The sequence below is a fragment of the Daucus carota genome, chromosome 5 (assembly GCF_001625215.2).
Source record: "Daucus carota subsp. sativus chromosome 5, DH1 v3.0, whole genome shotgun sequence".
Lineage (NCBI taxonomy): Eukaryota > Viridiplantae > Streptophyta > Magnoliopsida > Apiales > Apiaceae > Daucus > Daucus carota.
The window spans coordinates 32,337,342-32,356,928 of record NC_030385.2 but is presented as its reverse complement, the minus strand read 5'-3'; the positions used below and the strand labels follow the sequence as shown (position 1 = coordinate 32,356,928).

Genomic DNA, 19,587 nt, shown 5'->3' with positions numbered 1-19,587 from the left:
GTTTACTTTATAAGAGCCTTAAAATGCGTGTCAAAAAGTAACGTAAAGAACCTGGGACGGAGCAAGTACTTAGTTGGAACATTCGATGTTCGAAATCATTAGAACATCTCCAACATTATCCCAACGAGATTCTCAGGATATATAATAAAAATGTAGTTTCTAAAAAGTAAAAATATATAGTGAATGACAACTCCAATAACATTTCCTATTTGTGTATCTTTATTATTAATATTACAATTCCAAAATCTATTACAAAAAGATAATGTAAAACATGTTCGAAACGGTGTGTAAATGTGAAAAATGAATATTTAATTATTAAAAATTAAATGAGAAATATTATCATTGTGTCAGAATATTATAACCTATGAGATGTACTTTGCAACAAATTAAAGTTTGAGACCAAATCGCAAAAAGATCAAAATTAAGGGTGCAAAGTGCTAATTACTCAAAATATTATTATTATATCATTTTTATCTTCTTTCCCATATTATTGTTAGGTAAAAAGAGAAATTTCAGTTGAAATTTAAGATATTAATTAAGAGTCCGCCGTGTACTATGAGTGAACAAAAAACCGATTAACCCGTCAAACTGACCTAACCCGTCCTTTGTTTCGGCCGAACAAACCGAACCGTTCAAAACAGACAAAATTATTGAGTTCGATTTTTATTACCCGAATAGATTGGGTTGGGTAAGGGTTTTTAATTTATTAACCCCCACTCAACTCCATCCAACCTGTTTAAATTAGTGATGGAATGGATGGTGCAGATATTAACCCGAATAGATTGGATTGGGTAAGGGTTTTCACTAAATGCTGCTATTTCCTAAAATAGAAGGATTGGCACTAAAGTAAACTTTTTTTCATTGTCTTGTTTTCTTTTCTGTTTGCACAAGCCTTTTAGATTTACAAGCTCCTCTCACCGTAACCTGGTGCTTCTGGATTTAAAAACTTATTAATGTAATATTGAAGGATCTATATTGTGCACCATTGAAAGTTTATAATTTGTGTTGTTGATTTTTTTAAATTTTTATAGGATACAAACCGATAAACCCGATCCTACCCGGTCTATAAATAATAGGGTTGGGTTGGAAATATTCTTGAGGGTTAACGGATTCAAAATTTTATAAACCGATTATATTGAGTTGGGTTTAATTTTTGACACCAACCTGGCCAACTCAAATCGTGTTCACCCTGTACCGTGGCCATAAGATTTGGCCTGGTGTTGCACTTTGTTGATTTTGTAAGCGCAGTTTTTGGATGATTTATATTGTTCTTGTCATACATGTTTTAATATTGAGCTATAACTTATAATAACAAACAAGACTTCACTATCCGATACCACAGGTTAACTATGTTTTACATGAGCTTAATATTCCTTGAGCAAAAAATACATGCTGATGTTGGTACAGATAATCTATTGACATGATAGTATTTGTAATTACAAGATCTAGATAAACTAAAAGAAGCGGTTAAACTGTATAATATACTTAGATATATAATTCCATTAGTGCACACGTCGGGGAATTTATCCTTTCCTATATACCCTCATTTGTTAAGTAACATCGCTAATGCGTTAAGATTTATTAAGAAACTGTATCCTATTTTTGAAGTGAGTTATCACTTAAAACACAAATGTATTTAATTTTCTTCAATGTAGTGTTCTAAGAAACGCATTAAGCTGTCGTATGGATATAATCCAAGCCTAAAACAATATCTTAATTTTATATTAAACAAGTAATTAAATGTTTTTGAAAGTTAAGCAAACTAATAAGCGGTTTTTAAAATATATTAACATTATAACTAGATATTAATTAATAATATATACTTGATTCGCTTACCGGTCTGTTTTAAATTCCACTTGACCACTTAAGCGCAGAAAGTCCTTCCAGGACTCAGAACTGATTTGTAGCACAAATATAGTATTAATGTTGATATTAGAAATACAAATCCTATAGCCATGGAAAGAATCAGAGAGGAGGATAAATTAAGACGTGGTTAACTTAGCGTGACAAGCTTGAAAACCATTCATACTCTAGCTATACTATACAACAGCGCTATCAGAAGATTCAGAACTCAGAAGTATTTATCAAGGGGGAGATCTTAATAACAAGTCCCGGAAAAACATCATCTGGGTCGTGTATATGAGGATTGTTTTCAACTATGAACGGATCCCTACACTTTTCGCTGATTGTATGCAGCGTTTCTCCCTCTTTCACTAGATATATTTCTTCACATATCCATCGCTGCTGCCCATGATATATTTCAGTGTCATCACTCTCTAAATCCGAACAAGTGCTGATCATGCTAGAATAATACAACTCTACTCCAAAACAGGTGATAAATAACATGAAAATCACAAATCCATATATAAAACAGTACCATGACATGGTATCGGCCACCAAAGTGGCATTGCTTCTTGATCCCGGCGCCATGTAATGTATAGTTATGCATGCATGCCGCATCTACGCGTTGCGACTTGCGAGAGAATGAAATGAAATGAAATTTGTCAGAAATGGTGATTTTCTTGTAGCTTGCCAAATTTCATACTGGAGACACTATATAAACACAATAGGTATGGGAATGAGATGCGTGGCGTGGTGGGAATTGGAAATTAGTAGTGGGTGCCTCTTGGCCCGTTCTAGAGCGCATACTATTTATAATTTCATTATTATTTATTTTATCCGATATTTAGTTGTTTATGCTTACTTGTTAAAATATTTGATGTTGTTAATAAGTGTTTGACTTGTACTCCAAAATGAAGTCTATACATGCATATCAAAACATGCCAATATATGTGAATTGATATGCATTGTTAACTTTTGCGAATTAGATAATGCAAAAAGATGAGTTATCCTTGCCTGATCGAGTCAGTTGACATTGGTAGATAATTAAAAGGTTGCGTTTTTCTTTCTTTTGATTAACTCAGAGTTAGTTGGATGCTCTTCGTCAGCTAAAACTTGAATACGATTTGCATGATTTTGTATTACATCTGTGAATTGCCAAATCAGGAGCGGAAATATAGTTTGATCTTAAGAAGTTAATGAATGAGATCTACACATATTTAGCTAGGAGGAGTTCCTAACCAACTGAAGTCTTACATTTCGTAGAAACGGGATAGTCCACTGGTTGGTTTATTTCCGACTCCGGCTCATCCCGGAAAATATAAAAACATATATCAATTTATAAGGCAGTGAGCCTAAATATTAAAAAAATAAATTTTTTTCATTAAGACTAAAAAAAAAATGTATGTCATATATATCAGAAGGGAAAAAAAAAAGGTTCAACCACTTGACGTCTTAAAATATTGAAACCATGAAAATAATGATTGGAGTGTATATTTTGAAGAACAAAATGCATCCACAAATCAATAAGCCTGGCCTTGCGGGTTACCTGTGAGGTACTTCTTTGGACGTCCATTGAGTGAAATGAATCTATCAATAGTTAGAGATTCTTACAAGTCAACCACAAGTAATTTCCTATAATGTTTTTTGGTTTAATTTAATTTAGTTTTATTCAAACGATATTTACATGAATCTAGGTGTGTTTCAAGTTATGATTTTAATCTGTTGGCGATTCGTTCCTGCAGCTATAGCTGCAACTATCTTCTTCCTTCCCTCTCCCTGTTATTCAGAACCAGGTAATCATATAAATTATTATATTCAATGAATTTATAACAAGGGATAATTAATTTATACGTCCTTGAACTTTGGCCCATTTTTGATTCGCGTCCTTCAACTAAGTTTGTCAATTTACGCATCCTCAAACTTTGTAAATTTCCAATTCAGGTCCTTCCGTCAGTTTTTGACTAACGGAAGTTAGTCAATTAGGGTTTTCAATTTGAGGGTTTTCGATTCGTTCATGGATTGATGAAATTGATGGTATGGGAAGTTTCGGGAGGTCAAACCGAACAGATTAATGTAGGTTTCAATGATGGAGGATTGCTGGAATGGTGGCAATGTCTCCGCCGGCCGGAAAATGGCCATTGATTCCGGCCATCCTCCGCCATTGAAACCTACATGAATCTCTTCGGTTTGACCTCCCGAAACTTCCCATACCATCAATTTCAACAATCCATTAACGAGTCGAAAACCCCCAAATTCATAACCCTAATTGCTAACTTCTGTTAGTCAAAAACTGACGGAGGGACCTGAATTGGAAATTTACAAAGTTTGAGGATGCATAAATTGACAAACTTAGTTCAAGGACGCGAATCAAAAATGGGCCAAAGTTCAAGGACGTATAAATTAATTATCCCTTATAACAATGATTAATGGTAAAAATGTGAAGTATACTTGACAAAGATGGGAATTATTTTCTGCAATAAGATATGGTTATAACTAATTGTGTATACTGATCATACCAGCTCCATTCGCTTCATTTGCCAAGAATTCGGTATCGGCTCCCCCAGTGGCGTATTACGACTACATTATCGTCGGAGGAGGGACCGCAGGCTGTGCACTAGCCGCGACTCTGTCTGAAGCCGCGACTGTTTTGCTACTAGAAAGGGGTGGTTTGCCTTACAATGATCCAAGAATCAGCAACGTTGCTGGTTTTGCCTACACTCTTTCTGATATATCACCTGGATCACCTTCCCAGTTAGTTATCTCGACTGACGGAGTTATAACCCACCGTGCCCGTGTCCTGGGTGGTGGAACCGCCTTGAATGCTGGATTTTACACCAGGGCAAGCTCAGAGTTTGTGACAAGATCACGTTGGGATCCAAAACTAGTGGAAGAATCATATGAGTGGGTTGAGAAGGTGGTGGCACACGAACCACAATTACAGCAGTTTCAATCTGCAGTGAGGGAAGGCATGCTCGAAGTGGGTATGATGCCTGATAATGGCTTTACGTACGAGCATATCCAGGGCACGAAAACGGGTGGTTCAACATTTGATAGAAATGGAAAACGACACACTGCGGCTGACTTGTTACAGTATGCTGATCCTGCTAAAATTGCTGTTCACCTTCATGCAACAGTGCAGCGGATTCTGTTCAAAAATCAAGGCAAGTGTATACTATGCATTTGCAATACTTGAGGGTGAGAAAGATTCGAAAGATACCTGTGCCAGTACCTTCTTCGATAGTCCAGCATTGCTAACTTTTGTTTGAACGCAGTGGAAGAATCCATTGTGCAGTCTTTATAATACATGACTCCTGCATAGCACGATGATGTAACAACTGATTAAAAGGTTAGTCCAAAATTGCAGGGAAACCAAGAGCGGATGGAGTCGAATTCAGAGACTCACTTGGCGCATCTCATACAGCATACTTGACTAAGGATCCTAGAAGTGAAGTCATTTTAGCAGCTGGTGCAATCGGAAGCCCCCAGCTGATGATGTTAAGCGGGGTTGGGCCAGCTGAACAACTCAGGAGTAAAGGGATCGACATAGTTCTGGACCAACCCATGGTCGGGCAAGGAATGGCTGATAATCCAATGAACGCACTCATCATCCCTTCACCTAATCCCATTGAGATTTCTCTCATTCAACCTGTGGGAATAACCCCATTTGGAAGCTACATTGAATCAGCTAGCAGGTCCATTGACTTAACTTGGGCTCTTAAATTGCCAGAAGGAATCACAAACAAGGTCTGCTACAATTTTCTAACATAATAATTTTCATTCTCTCTGTTTGCAATGGCATTAAACAGTGCATCTAGTACATTCTGAATTGACAAAAAATCCACAACAATTTGTTAACAATAGAGAACATAAACAACAACATGCTCTCAACTAGCTGACATTCCTTTTCGAGGTTATATAAGTTTTTCTGTATTGCTAAGTCTGATGTGATACTTGTTGAATTAATACAGACTAAACAATATGGAGTGGACCCAAATGCGCTAACATCGACAGTAAAAGGTTTTGTTGATAGGATCCTGAGATCTCCCCTTCAAGCCGGAATAATACTAGAAAAGATTATGGGTCCTGTCTCATCAGGTCATCTTGAACTTTTAACCTTGGACGCAAAAGATAATCCGCTAGTCACTTTTAATTATTTCAAAGAACCAGAGGACTTGGAAAAGTGTGTCAAGGGAATGGAAATGGTTATTAAGGTGGCCAAATCCAGAGCTATGGCCAGGTATAGATATCCTCTTGTACCTGCACAAGCTCTTATCAACACCATGCTGGCCCTTCCAATAAACTTGAGGCCAAGACACCTTTTCTCAACTCTGTCTCTCGAACAGTATTGCAAGGACACGGTTATGAGCATTTGGCATTATCATGGAGGATGTCAAGTAGGTAAGGTTGTTGATTACGATTACAAAGTTGTTGACATCGACGCATTAAGGGTTGTTGACAGCTCGACATTTACTTTTGATTCTCCTGGAACGAATCCTCAAGCTACTGTTATGATGCTTGGAAGGTATATATATATATATATCACTGTTTAGAATTAGTTACCACAATAATACATGTGATGATAAATGGGGTTCCTTGGCTTATTTAATACAGGTACGTGGGACAGAGGATTCTGCAGGAGAGGGGCTCTCGTAAGAAAATATAGAAGATTCGTGCATTATATATGTTAAGGGTAAAATAGGGTACAACAATATATGCTCCATTGTATAATATGTTTGTTGGTGCTATAAGTTGTTTAAGGTTAGATTGTACAGTAAGAATAGTTAGAAATTAATGATTGCCCTCTTCATTGTTGCACAAGCTGTGCAAGATATCTGGTCTAATTATGTTAATCACAGCAGATCCAACACTGGAAACTAGAATGTTTTTCATTCCGAAAGTGCTAACACTAACTGCTAATCCAGAAAGGTCGATTTAAAATGTTTTTAACCAAATATGGTATCATTCATACTTTTACTGGAAATGAGCTTTCCAGATGAAGTGTGCGCAATATATATGAACATACAATAATAGGTAGAGATGGAATTTAATAAAATTAGAATCAGAGCTTTTCAAGAGGAATATTGTACATGCATCATTCATGTAAAGGATAAGAAAGAAGCCTTTTTAAGATGCAGTAGCCAGAAATTGAAAAAGTATTATATAAATAAAATGACATATATATAACTGTGAACCTGGCTAGCATATACCATTCCTTAATTGGTTTATTCCTCACCCCCTAGCTTTATGTCACCTTATATACAATGCAAGGAGTTACAGGCTTACAGCAATATACTACATCAGAACAATCACGAGTAACTTGCAATCAGGATCATACGCAAAACTGGCTCAAGTTAGCTAGATGAGCATAATTAAGCAAAGTGGAGCAGTCACCGGTCTACTCTCAGTTGGCATGTAATTATGGTACTAACTGTTGTTAAAGACATGCCAAAGGAGAGTTGCCCTGTGACTGCTTCAGCTTTCTATATCAAATATCTACCAGGGCGCACATATAATATCAACTGGTAAGCCAATTCTTTTAATTAAACTTTTTTTGTTTTCAAGTATTTTAACTTTTTACCTAGCCCGTATTAGTCAATCCTGATATTTGTTGGGCTTGTGACAAATATTTAAGTTAACTAATAAAATCAAGAAAGAAGCTTACCTTGTTAGTCTGTCCCTCCAGGGTAATGGCCCAACTTGCACGAGGCAGAATGAAAAATGGTTTCTTCACTTCTACACGATCAAGTTCTGCATAACTTTAAGAATGTCTTAATACATGGACACCACTAGAGAATACACAAAGAGATTTATATATGTATATATTATTAATCACTATTCACTATCATAAATGAAAAGTTCATCTTCGTTCAATCTTTTGCCCCTTCCAGGCTTCCACCGAAAATGTCAGTACTAGAAATGCCTACCTATGTACAAATTCCTAAGATTAAAACATGAAAAACTTATGTACATATGAATATACACAAATTACATTAATCTATTAATAGTAATTTAATATTTCCCTTTTACAGAACATACAAATATATTCTACAACGCTTGTATTGGACAACATAGCCAAAAATTTAACATCTTAATTAATTTTCAGTCCGGCAAAACCAATGATAGCTCGAGTTGGTTTGAAGCATCAATTTCATCACCTTCAACTCAAGCAACAACATCGACCTGACTACCATACAGGTGCATAAGCCTCAGCAACTAATTCTTCCTTCCGAGCTTTTAAGAGCAGAACAGTCTTGAAAATCAGTAGCCATGGCACCCCTGCACAGTGTCAAGTAAAGGACTCGTCTGGCATGCTTCATCAAGTGGTCGATCCATCCATTTATTTGATAAATCTTCAGTGTTGCCGTACAGCAGCACCTAAAGGTCCTATCACATTCAACCTAGTTGCACCAGATTATATCTCTCTCAATGTTACAAACATGTAAGCCCTTTGAGTTGTTCCACTATCAAACCCAAGAAGTCATCCCAAAGATTGGAGCATGGTGAAAATTTACCACTCCAACACCTAAAGATGTTTCTCCCGTTACTTTGAGAGAAGGGAGTTCATAAGATGTCTTATGTAGTTGACATATTCAGCTCCATGTCTTAAATTTGATGAAAGAGCCGATAAAGGAAATATGAACTTTTTATTGATAATATGATGATCCTCAAGGAACTTATGACTTGACTTTCAACCATTTCATAAGGGAAGGCAAAGGCAGTGGGTTATCAAGCAAAAATTTGGTCAGCTTTTAAAATATGAAAAATTCCAATACTGAAAAACAATAGCCTTTATTCAGTACTCGGGAACAAAAAGTCATACCACCATCATTTAGATCTCAAAATAAATATGATTTTTTTAATAAAAAAACTTACCATATTCAAATGTAGTGAGCCTTTCATAAAGTGGACTGAATGAAGCTGAACTTATAAATACTACAGAAATGTTTGAAAAATAAACAAGGTCTAAGAACAATAAAATTCCCTTAGGTCAGTGTCGTGTCAGATTCTATTGGTGCTGGCAATATAAAACGTATAGGAATTTAATCTTATTCCCAAAAAAATTACTATAAATGTATAAAACTGAGAAACATGTAATATAATGACTACCTGCTCAAGAATTACAAATTCTTAATAATTAATTGTTGATTTCTAAGCACCTCTTAGTCTAATGAAAGGACTTATAGGTAATAATCTCTTTCTAGTCCGATGATGAAACTTATGACTTGACTTTCAACCATTTCATAAGGAAAGGCAAAGGCAGTGGGCTATCGAGCAAAAATTTGACCCAGAATTCAATGAAAGAACGTGCATCAAAAACTTATACTTCACCATATTAGTATTTAAACAGATAAATATATATTGTAAAATCCAATACATAAATTAAGTTTTCTTTCAACTGTCAGTTTCAACCAAAAACTCCAAACTTGTTCCAGCCTATATTATATATATAGATACCAGTGCCTACTTAAACTAACCATATATTATCCTCGTCTTATACCACTCCTCTTATACCATGGCGGACGAGCAACAAAATCTCCATTGGAAGGATGAAATTTCTCACTGGGTGGGCAAAATATGCAACCATGGTTGAATCCTGCATCAAATTCATAGTCAATATAGTCAGTCAAGGTGAAGGTTCACAATCACATCAACAAAAACAAAGGGTTTAGAATTATTAGGTTCTGAGTTATATATATGAACATGTAATCAACAGACTTAGTTTTGTAAAATTCTATTATTGTATCCAACATAATACATAAACTAAGCATACATTCAACAAAATACAGTATGAGCTTTACCAGGATCATCACTGGGCTCAAATGTAGAACAGTAGGTGACATGGAATTTCCCTGAATCATCATCTTTATAGAATTCACCAAAGAAGTGTTTTGGAGAGACGTTGCAGTCAGTGTTCTTTGGTTTAGCAATGAAGTTGACATGACTCCATGATCGACCCCACTTGGATTCGGGGTGTTGTAATTCCGAACTAGTAAAATTCAGGACTTCTAAAACTTCAAACTCAGCATCCTAACAACCAACAAGTGTAAGATCAGAAATGTTGCTTGCAGCACATATGGTTAAAATGAATATGAAAGAGAGCAAATGGGAAACCTGTCTCTTCTTATAAAATTCCAAAGCCATCTTTGCATGTCTAAGTTTTATTCGCTTCATGATATCGAACAAGCTGTTTTCCTCAAAAATTATGTAAAAAATCATATTAAAAACTAAACAGAAGCTAGAAATAACTAAAAGATATATTTATCATTTAAATTTTAAGTTCTCTTGAGCACAATAGGATTTATTTATATGCTACAAGTCACTTTTCACACTGTTATCGATCAATTAATATTAACTAACAAGGAATTCATCTATAATCATGCCATAGTGTATGATTCCCGAACCCTAACAGTCAGTGAAGCAAAATTACTTATAAATTAGAAACTTTACTGAGAGATATGGCCGCGATCGACTCTCTTATGCTTGACTTTCTTGTGCTCAACTTGGTGATGCTCAGAGCCTCCTCGAGAGGCATCAGTTCCTCTTTGCTTCCTTTAATTGCAGAAGAAAACAAATTAGAAGCACATATATATATAATAAACCGGAAAACCAAAGCTAAACTTTATCAAATTAGTAACTAATAGCAATAGTCTAGAAAGTAGAAACAACTATCATCCCAAACGAGTAAGACTAGAAGTCGATGGAATGGAGGAGAGAGATGGGTGCTTGGTCTTTGCGATTTCAAAGTCGAAAGGTGGCTGCAATTTCTAATATACGATTTCTGTGCAACCATTCTTTTCCTGGTCTTCTCTTTTTTAATATGAGCCCTTCCTTATTTATGATTAGTTTCTATGGCTATGATTAGAATTAACAAAACCTCAGATTTCCTTTTCTAACTAAATTTTACTACAAAGATGCGATCTTAGAGCTCATTTGCACTTAAGTATACCATCAGCGCGCGGTAAATTCCCAAAACCCCACTAGAAGTCCTAAAATTGCGCCTACGCCCAAGTCACCAGCACACATAGGTGCGCGGCTGCGGCTGGCTGACAGCAACATGATTTGGGTGCCAGAGGCACTGACTCCTATGCCTCGCCTCATTTGTGCCTGAGAAGCACATCAACTATGGCTAGAAGTTGCAACAACAAGGTCAAATTGACGTGAATTCGTGTAAAAGACCACTCAGGACTATATTTAGTCTTATAAATTATACGTAAATTAATAATTTGACTCGTGTTATGAACAGTCCCGACATATCAAACGAAAGAAGTAAACAGAGACGTAGGGAGTATAAGATATCAACAAATAATAATCATTATTTTCAGTAATTAAACATTTTGTAACAACAGAACTCACCTAGAAAGGGCAGTTTTTTTCCCCTTACTGTCTTAGCCTCTTCTAGGGGCGAAGATTAGCCTCATCTGGGACCGAAGACGGTGAAGATTTGTTTTACAGATTTCCCTTAAAATCTCCCTTCACTATTCTTTCACCAGTCTCTCTATGGGACGAATTTATAACCTGCTTTTGTCTTTCCCCTTAATTGGGGGCAATGACCCTCTCATATCTATCACAATTGCCACCAATCTATGTTTGCCACACTTAATATTTAGGGTTCTCTGGACCTTCCAAAAAAATTCAAAATACGCAGTTTGTTTAAAAAAAAGGTTTGGGGTACCTAGAAAATGGAAGGAGCCTCGTTTAGGTATCGAAATAAATATGATTAGTTTTACAAAAAGAACTTACCATATGATCAATTTTATAATAAGAACTTACCATATTCGAATGTAGTGAGCATTTCATAAAGTGGACTGAATGTTGCTGAACTAATAAATACTACAAGAATGTTTGGAAAAAAACCAAGGTCTAAGAACAATAAAACTCCCTTATGACAGTGTCGTGTCAGATTCTATTGATGCTGGCAATATAAAACGTATAGGAATTTAATCTTATTCCGAACAAAATTACTATGAATGAATAAAAATGAGAAACATGTATAATGACTGCCTGCTCAAGAATTAAAAATTCTTAATAATTAATTGTTGATTCCTAAGCAGTAAGCACCTCTTAGTCTAATGAAAGAACTTATATATAGGTAACAATCTCTTTCTTAGTTCAATGATGGAACTTATGACTTGACTTTCAACCATTTCATAAGGAAAGGCAAAGGCCGTCGCTATCGAGCAAAAATTTGGTCTCACAACCCAGAATTCAATGAAAGTTCATGCATAAAAAATATATAATTCACCATATTAGTATTTAAACAGATAAATATATAGTGTAAAATCCAATACATAAATTAAGTTTTCTTTCAACTGTCGTAGTTTCAACCAAAAACTCCAACCTTGTTCCAGCCAATATTATATAGATACCAGTGCCCACTTAAACTAACCATATATTATCCTAGTTTTATACCACTCCTTTTATACCATGGCGGACGAGCAACAAAATCTCCATCGGAAGGATGAAATTTCTCACCCGGTGGGCAAAATATGCAACCATGGTTGAATCCTGCATCAATTGCATAGTCAATATAGTCAGTCAAGGTGAAAGTTCACAATCACATCAACAAAAACAAAGGATTCAGAATCATAAGGTTCTGAGTTAATATATATATATATATATATAGAGAGAGAGAGAGAGAGGGAGAGAGAGAGAGTTAAGTTCTATCGAGTACACAAAAACATTGGAGTATTGGAGTACGAGTCATAATTTTTTAGTTTAATCAAAAATAATATCTTTGATTATTCAAATTTAAATATAATTTATCATTTATAAGTTGTTTTAAACGTTACATATACATACATACATACATACATATATATATATATATATATATATAATCAACGGACTTAGTTTTGTAAAATTTTATATGTATCCAACATAATACATAAAACTAAGCAAAACACATTCAACAAAATATAAACTAGGCAAAACACATTCAAAAAACTATAGTATGAGCTTTACCAGGATCATCACTGGGCTCAAATGTAGAACAGTAGGTGACATTGAATTTCCTTGAATCATCATCTATAAAGAATTCACCAAAGAAGTGTTTTGGAGAGACGTTGCAGTCAGTGTTCTTTGGTTTAGCAATGAAGTTGACATGACTCCATGATTGACACCACTTATTAGATTCGGGGTGTAGTAATTCCGAACTAGTAAAATTTAGGACTTCTAAAACTTCAAACTCAGCATCCTAACAACCAACAAGTGTAAAATTAGAAATGTTGCTTGCAGCACACATGGTTAAAATGAATATGAAAGAGAGAAATGGGAAACCTGTCTCTTCTCATAAAATTCCAAAGCCATCTTTGCATGTCCAAGTTTTATTCGCTTCACGATATCAAACAAGCTGTTTTCCTCAAAAATTATGTAAAAATCATATTAATAACTAAACAGAAGCTAGCAATAACTAAAAGATATATTTATCATTCAAATTTTAAGTTCTCCTGAGCACAATAGGATCTATTTATATGCTACAAGTCATTTTTCACACTGTTATCGATCAATTAATATTAACTAACAAGGGATTCATCTATAATCATGCCATAGTTTATGATTCCGAACCCTCACAGTCAGTGAAGCAAAATTAATTATAAATTAGCAACTTTACTGAGAGATATCGCCGGGATCAACTCTCTTATGCTTGACTTTCTTGTGCTGAACTTGGTGATGCTCAGAGCCTCCTCGAGAGGCATCAGTTCCTCTTTGCTTCCTTTAATTGCAGAAGGAAACAAATTAGAAGCACATATATAATAACCCGGAAAACCAAAGCTAAACTTTATCGAATTAGTAACTAATAGCAATAGTCTAGAAAGTAGAAACTACCATCCCAAATGAGTAAGACTAGAAGTCGATGGAACGGAGGAGAGAAATGGGTGGTTGGTCTTTGCTATTTCAAAGTCGAAAGGTGGCTGCAATTTCTAATATACGATTTCTGTACAACCATTCTTTTCCTGGTCTTCTCTTTTTTAATATGAGCCCTTCCTTATCTATAATTATTTTCTATGGCTATGATTAGAATTAACAAAACCTCAGATTTCCTTTTCTAACTAGATTTACTACAAAGATGCGATCTTAGAGCTCATTTGCACTTAAGTATACCATCAGCGCAAGTTAAATTCCCAAAACCCCACCTAGAAGTCAAACCAGCACACAAAGGTGCGCGGCTGGCTGACAGCACCATGATTTGGGTGCCAGAGACGCTGACTCCTATGCCTCGCCTCATTTACGCCTGAGGAGCACATCAAGACTCTGACTCCTATGCCTCACCTCATTTGCACCTGAGGAGCACCTCAACTACGGCTAGAAATTGTAATAACAAGGCCTAATTGACGTGAAATCAGGTAAAAGTTTAACAATGTTATGTGTAAATATTATTAACTAATCAAGTTTTCTCTGTAATTAGACAGGGGTATTCAATTCGCTAAATAACAATAAGGTGAAGCAATTAGTCATAAATAATAAACTTTACCAAAAGAAAGACTCCTCGTTGACTCACTTACACTTGACTTATGATAAAAATTAAATATTCAAAACTTTCGAGAAGAAAGCACTAAAAAGAAGCAATTAACCATAAATTAAACAATAATACCTAGACGCACACTCTTTCTTGACTCTCTTGTGCTTGACTTGGCGATGCTGGGAGTCATCATTACATCTTTGCAACCTTTGGTTGCAGAACAAAAAAAGGAAATAAAAACAAGCACAAAATTAAGAAAACACAGCAAAAAACATCAAATGCTACAAGAGAGAGTGATGCCTAAAGGGTGGCAGACAACAACAAAGAGGTCTAGTTGACATGAATTAAGAAAAAAGTTTCACGATGCTATCAATCAATGAATATTACTAAGTTAGTCACATTTACTTAATCTGTAATCAGGCCCGGCGGCCATTGGATTTGATTATCCAAAAAAATAAAATAAGCTGAAGCAATCAAGTTTTCTTCTGTAGTTAGACAGGGGTATTCAATTCACTAAATAACAATAAGGTGAAGCAATTAGTTATAAATACTGTAATAAAGTTTACCAGAAGAAAGACTCCTTGTTCACTCTCTTGCACTTGACTTGTGATAAAAATTAAATATTGAAAACTTTTCAGAAGAAAGCAATAAAAAGAAGCAATTAATTATAAATTAAAAAAATTACCTAGAGGCACACTCTTTCTTGACTCTCTTGTGCTTGACTTGGCGATGCTGGGAGTCATCATTACATCTTTGCAACCTTTAATTGCAGAACAACAAAAGGAAATTAAAAAAAAAAGCACAAAATTATGAGGACTATATAATAAAGCAAAAGCTTTTCAGAACACAGCAACAAACATCAAATGCTTCGAGAGGGAGGTGATGCCTAAAGTGTGACATACAACAACAAAGAGGTCTAATTGACATGAATTAAGAAAAAAGTTTCACAATGCTATCAATCAATGAATATTATTAAGGTAGTCACAATTACTTAATCTGTAATCAGGCCGGGCGGCCATTGGATTTAATTAACATATAATACACTTTACCAAGAGGAAGACTCCTCCTCGACTCTAAGGCGCTTGAGCTCGAAGCCTCCAGCCATATCATCTTCAGTTCCTTTTTGCAACCTTCAATTGAAGAACAAACAAAACAACTGATGAAAACATCATATAGAAGTAAATTAAAAGGTCTCAAGATCAAAGTTGTTAGTAGCATAATCATAATCAGGTATATACAATACAGTAATAAAAACACATGAACAAGCTGAAATTTCACTTCTTTTTCTTCTCATTATCGACTTTCTTAAGCTTCTTCATTCGGAGACACTTGTCGGGTCTTCCTGAGAGCACCGGGTGATTGTGATTATTTGTTTGTGTTGAGTGAGACGAACTAAACCGGAATAAGTAGCATTGGCTATTAGGGCAAACCAGAACTATCCAACAATTCAAATTTAGGATATATTATTCTAAATTTTATTTTATTAGGGATCTAAAAAATATCCAAATGTAGATTAGTATGTACATATCCAAACATTTGTTTTATAATAAAATAATCATTTTTTGTACTTCTTATTTCTCAAATTTAAAATTAATATGTGACTATATTTGATTAATAATAATCTATAAATCTATAATTATTAATTAATAAACTTTTTTCCTGAAAATAAAATTTATAATAATAGCAAAAAGATTCATTAAATTTTTTTTTCCTTTTCCACTAACTAGTCATGTAAACTCTGGTTTGTTTAGTTTAGTTCTAGAAAAATAATTATTGTTATATATTAGGTGGATGACTCCTAGCTTTCTAGCTTCCTTCACTCTTATACATATAGCTTTTGAGTTATCCCCATTATTGTATACACTCTTTGGCCTTTCACTTACTTGTAACTCACAATCTATGGCCCTATATAAACCTTGTAATATGTGGTTGGATGAATGTACAAAAGTGTGATGATCTCTCTCTCTAATATGTAGCTCTTCTCTTCTTAAGTTTTATCTCTATATATATTATCTATAACACGTTATCAGCACGAAGGCACAAAGAAGGAACGCAAGAAAAAGATGCCACGGTGAAGAGAATAAGTTTTCCTTATATAGCCGCAGGAGTCTAGGATATATCAAAATACAATCACCTGATCTCTATTCAACTTGAGGTACACAATTCTTTTACTGACCAACAAACTTATGTGACTACATTTACGCATTAATCTTTATACTTTTAATCTAGGTTGATTCTTTTCATCTAGTATAATTATAATCATGAGTTTGTACTAGGTCAGGACTTGAGTTTGGTTGTATTCTCACATGCATGCTATTATGAAATATCATATATATTTTAATTGTTATAATCTGATTAGTATTTTAGGAGTACTCATATTTTAATTGTTATTGTTTCTTGTTTCTGGAGGTGGATAGAGTATCAGTAAAGAATGAGGATGTAGTATAAAATGGTTTCTCATAGTTTAGATCATCGCTACTAACCAAAATGCATATCCGCTATCTTTTACAGTTTTGTGGTTTTCATTAATATAAATCTAGGAAACACTATTAAGATAATATAAATCTTACTATTTGTTTTGGTATTAGTTGTCGAGTTGAAGAGATTATGCACTAAGGAGACATAGTTGCTAAACGAATAGTATGCCCTGCTAGTTGACAAGTCTGTATATCTCCATGCTAGAATTTATATTTACGTGTTTTATGTTTATAAGAAATGGCAATTCCTCATTTAAAAAAAATGATGATTAAATGCATGTCTAAATTATTAATTTGTAATAGATTAATATGTATATTCTTGTCTCGAACTTTTCTGACTCAAATATATAAATTATGTTTACTTGGTAATATATATTTCTTTAGTGACATGTTTAATCTTTTTATATCATGCATATAAATTTTGGTATATTTTTAACAAATACTAAATCAAGGTGTATTTAAATTCTTATTCTCATGTCTTCATGCATAATATACTTTATACGTAGCTTTTGCCATGTGATAGATTTTATCAATATGCCTATTTATTTAGTTAACCTTAAACATTCATATAGTTGTCAAAATTTTCATATAGTGCGTGTATGAATGTGTTTTCTTGATTTTATGTGTTTGTGAATTAATATTTATGTTAATTATATTTTTGTAGTAAGAAAAATGTCAAATCTCACGAAACTTGAATTCAACGCACTTGATATCACCGGCAATAATTATTTAACGTGGATTCTTGATGCCGAAATCCACCTTAATGCTATGGGTCTTGGAGACACCATAAAGGAAGGAAATGTGAAAACTGAGCAAGAAAAGGCAAAAGCCATGATATTCCTTCGACATCACCTTCATGAAGGCTTGAAAACTGAATACTTAACTGTTAAGGATCCGTTAAACCTTTGGACGGATCTCAAAGAGAGATATGATCATCAAAAAACTGTGATACTCCCTAAGGCTCGCTATGATTGGCTACACTTGCGCTTGCAAGATTATAAAAGTGTAAGCGAGTACAATTCAGCGATGTTCAAAATCACTTCTCAGCTGAAATTATGCGGTGAAAATGTAACCGATAAAGATATGTTGGAAAAGACTTATTCCACTTTTCATGCCAACAATATGCTCCTGCAGCAGCAATATCGTGAACGGGGGTTCACGAAATATTCTGAACTTATTTCTGTCTTGCTTCTTGCTGAGCAAAATAATGAACTTTTGATGAAAAATCATCAAGCTCGTCCAACTGGTTCAACACCATTCCCTGAAGTGAATGCTGTTACTAATAATGATTTTGGACGTGGACGAGGACGAGGACGTGGTTTTGGACGAGGTCGTGGACATGCCCGTGGACGTGGTTTTGGGCATGGTCGAGGTCATAAATATCGAAATTTCTCAAATTTTAAAAAGAAACCTCACCACCAGAAGTGGACAAAGAATGAGGAAAAGCCTAAGGGAAATATGATGGGTCAAAGGGTTGAAAGCATTTGTCATCGTTGTGGAATGAAAGGGCACTGGAGTAAAACATGTCGTACCTCCAAACACCTTGTTGATCTCTACCAAGCTTCTTTAAAAGGTGTTGAGACTAATTTTACTGAGCAACATGATCCTCTAGGTCTATCCCAGCTTGAAACTCACCTTGGTGGAGATAATCAAATTGACCCACTCAACTTTACTCACATGGAAGTGTCTGATTTCTTTGAAGATGGCAATATGGAGGTGGCCAAATTTGGTGGTGGTGATGCCAATTAAATAAAAGGCTTTGCTTTATTTTATTAAATGTTTATGTGTTTACGGATGAACTATAAAGTTTCTTTTGTTTGGGTTTTTAATATGTTGCTTAATTTCAAATCTATGGAATGTCATGAGATGTTTTATCTCTAATTTTGCTTCATTTTTGTGTGAAGAACATGGCCAGCAGCCTCTCATCATATGTCATAGAAGATGAGGAATCACTTTGCTTAGCAGATAGTGCAACAACACACACAATTCTAAAAAATGAAAAATATTTTTTGCATCTAAAGTTAGCTAAAGCTACTGTGAACACCATATCTGGTGCATCAAATCTTATTGATGGCTCCGGAAGAGCAAATATAGTGTTACCTAATGGAACACGACTCACTATTGATGATGCAATGCTTTCCACCAAATCAAAAAGAAATCTTTTGAGTTTCAAAGATATACGTAAAAATGATTTTCACATAGAGACAACAAATGCAAATGATGAAGAATTTTTATATATCACATCGGTTGTCTCAGGGGTGAAGCAGTTACTTGAAAAGCTCCCCTCATATAAATCTGGATTATATTACACCTTCATAAATCCAGTTGAATCATATATGGTGGTGAACAAAAAATTAGAGGACCCAACTAATTTTATGATGTGGCATGATCGTTTAGGTCATCCGGGTTCAACAATGATGCGAAGAATTATAGAAAACTCAAATGGACATCCTCTCAAGAACAAAATTGTTCCTTTATCTAAAGATGTCCCCTGTATTGCTTGTTTTCAAGGAAAATTGATAACTAGACCATCTCCTGTGAAAGTTTCAATTGAATGCCCAAATTTTTTGGAGCGAATACAAGGAGATATATGTGGACCAATTACCCCATCTAGTGGGCCATTTCAGTACTTTATGGTACTCATTGATGCATCAACACGATGGTCGCATGTTAGTTTATTGTCCACTCGTAATGTTGCTTTTGCACGACTCCTTGCTCAAATAATTCGGTTAAGAGCACAATTCCCTGATCATAATATAAAGAAAATAAGATTGGACAATGCAGGGGAATTTACATCCGAATCTTTTA

At 34.8% G+C, this 19,587-nt stretch overlaps 4 protein-coding genes across 9 annotated transcripts; 2 read left to right on the top strand and 2 right to left on the bottom strand.

Moving 5' to 3' along the window:
* The first annotated feature begins 3,334 nt into the window (after positions 1–3,334).
* On the top strand, positions 3,335–6,585 carry LOC108221594 (protein HOTHEAD). Of its 2 annotated transcripts, XM_064092927.1 has the most exons (6): positions 3,335–3,466; positions 3,585–3,635; positions 4,362–5,003; positions 5,207–5,586; positions 5,811–6,364; positions 6,454–6,585. In XM_064092927.1, exons 1-6 carry the CDS (start codon positions 3,424–3,426, stop codon positions 6,503–6,505), a joined length of 1,722 nt encoding a protein of 573 aa, XP_063948997.1. In that variant the 5' UTR covers positions 3,335–3,423; the 3' UTR covers positions 6,506–6,585. The 2 variants fall into 2 exon arrangements, with proteins under 2 accessions (XP_063948997.1, XP_063948996.1); XM_064092926.1 differs by lacking the exon at positions 3,335–3,466 and having other exon boundaries at positions 3,494–3,635.
* A 2,563-nt stretch (positions 6,586–9,148) lies between these two features.
* On the bottom strand, positions 9,149–11,902 carry LOC135152577 (uncharacterized). Of its 3 annotated transcripts, none has more exons than XM_064092931.1 (5): positions 11,197–11,902; positions 10,271–10,392; positions 9,955–10,027; positions 9,642–9,870; positions 9,149–9,436 (listed from the first exon to the last, which is right to left on the bottom strand). In XM_064092931.1, the coding sequence occupies exons 3-5, from the start codon at positions 10,012–10,014 to the stop codon at positions 9,324–9,326; spliced, it is 402 nt and encodes a 133-aa protein (XP_063949001.1). In that variant the 5' UTR covers positions 10,015–10,027; positions 10,271–10,392; positions 11,197–11,902; the 3' UTR covers positions 9,149–9,323. The 3 variants fall into 3 exon arrangements, with proteins under 3 accessions (XP_063949001.1, XP_063949002.1, XP_063949000.1); XM_064092932.1 differs by having other exon boundaries at positions 9,955–10,035; positions 10,291–10,392; XM_064092930.1 differs by having other exon boundaries at positions 10,291–10,392.
* Positions 11,903–12,047: 145 nt separating this feature from the next.
* On the bottom strand, positions 12,048–15,737 carry LOC108222782 (uncharacterized). 3 transcript variants are annotated; one of them, XM_017396690.2, is made up of 8 exons: positions 15,581–15,737; positions 15,352–15,432; positions 14,988–15,062; positions 14,435–14,509; positions 13,454–13,555; positions 13,120–13,192; positions 12,805–13,036; positions 12,048–12,348 (listed from the first exon to the last, which is right to left on the bottom strand). In XM_017396690.2, the coding sequence occupies exons 1-8, from the start codon at positions 15,619–15,621 to the stop codon at positions 12,236–12,238; spliced, it is 792 nt and encodes a 263-aa protein (XP_017252179.2). In that variant the 5' UTR covers positions 15,622–15,737; the 3' UTR covers positions 12,048–12,235. The 3 variants fall into 3 exon arrangements, with proteins under 3 accessions (XP_017252179.2, XP_063948998.1, XP_063948999.1); XM_064092928.1 differs by having other exon boundaries at positions 15,541–15,678; XM_064092929.1 differs by lacking the exon at positions 14,435–14,509 and having other exon boundaries at positions 15,541–15,679.
* Positions 15,738–17,451: 1,714 nt separating this feature from the next.
* Positions 17,452–18,528, top strand: LOC108221593 (uncharacterized). Its single transcript, XM_017395461.2, has one exon. It carries the CDS (start codon positions 17,452–17,454, stop codon positions 18,526–18,528), a length of 1,077 nt encoding a protein of 358 aa, XP_017250950.2.
* The last annotated feature ends 1,059 nt before the right edge of the window (positions 18,529–19,587 follow it).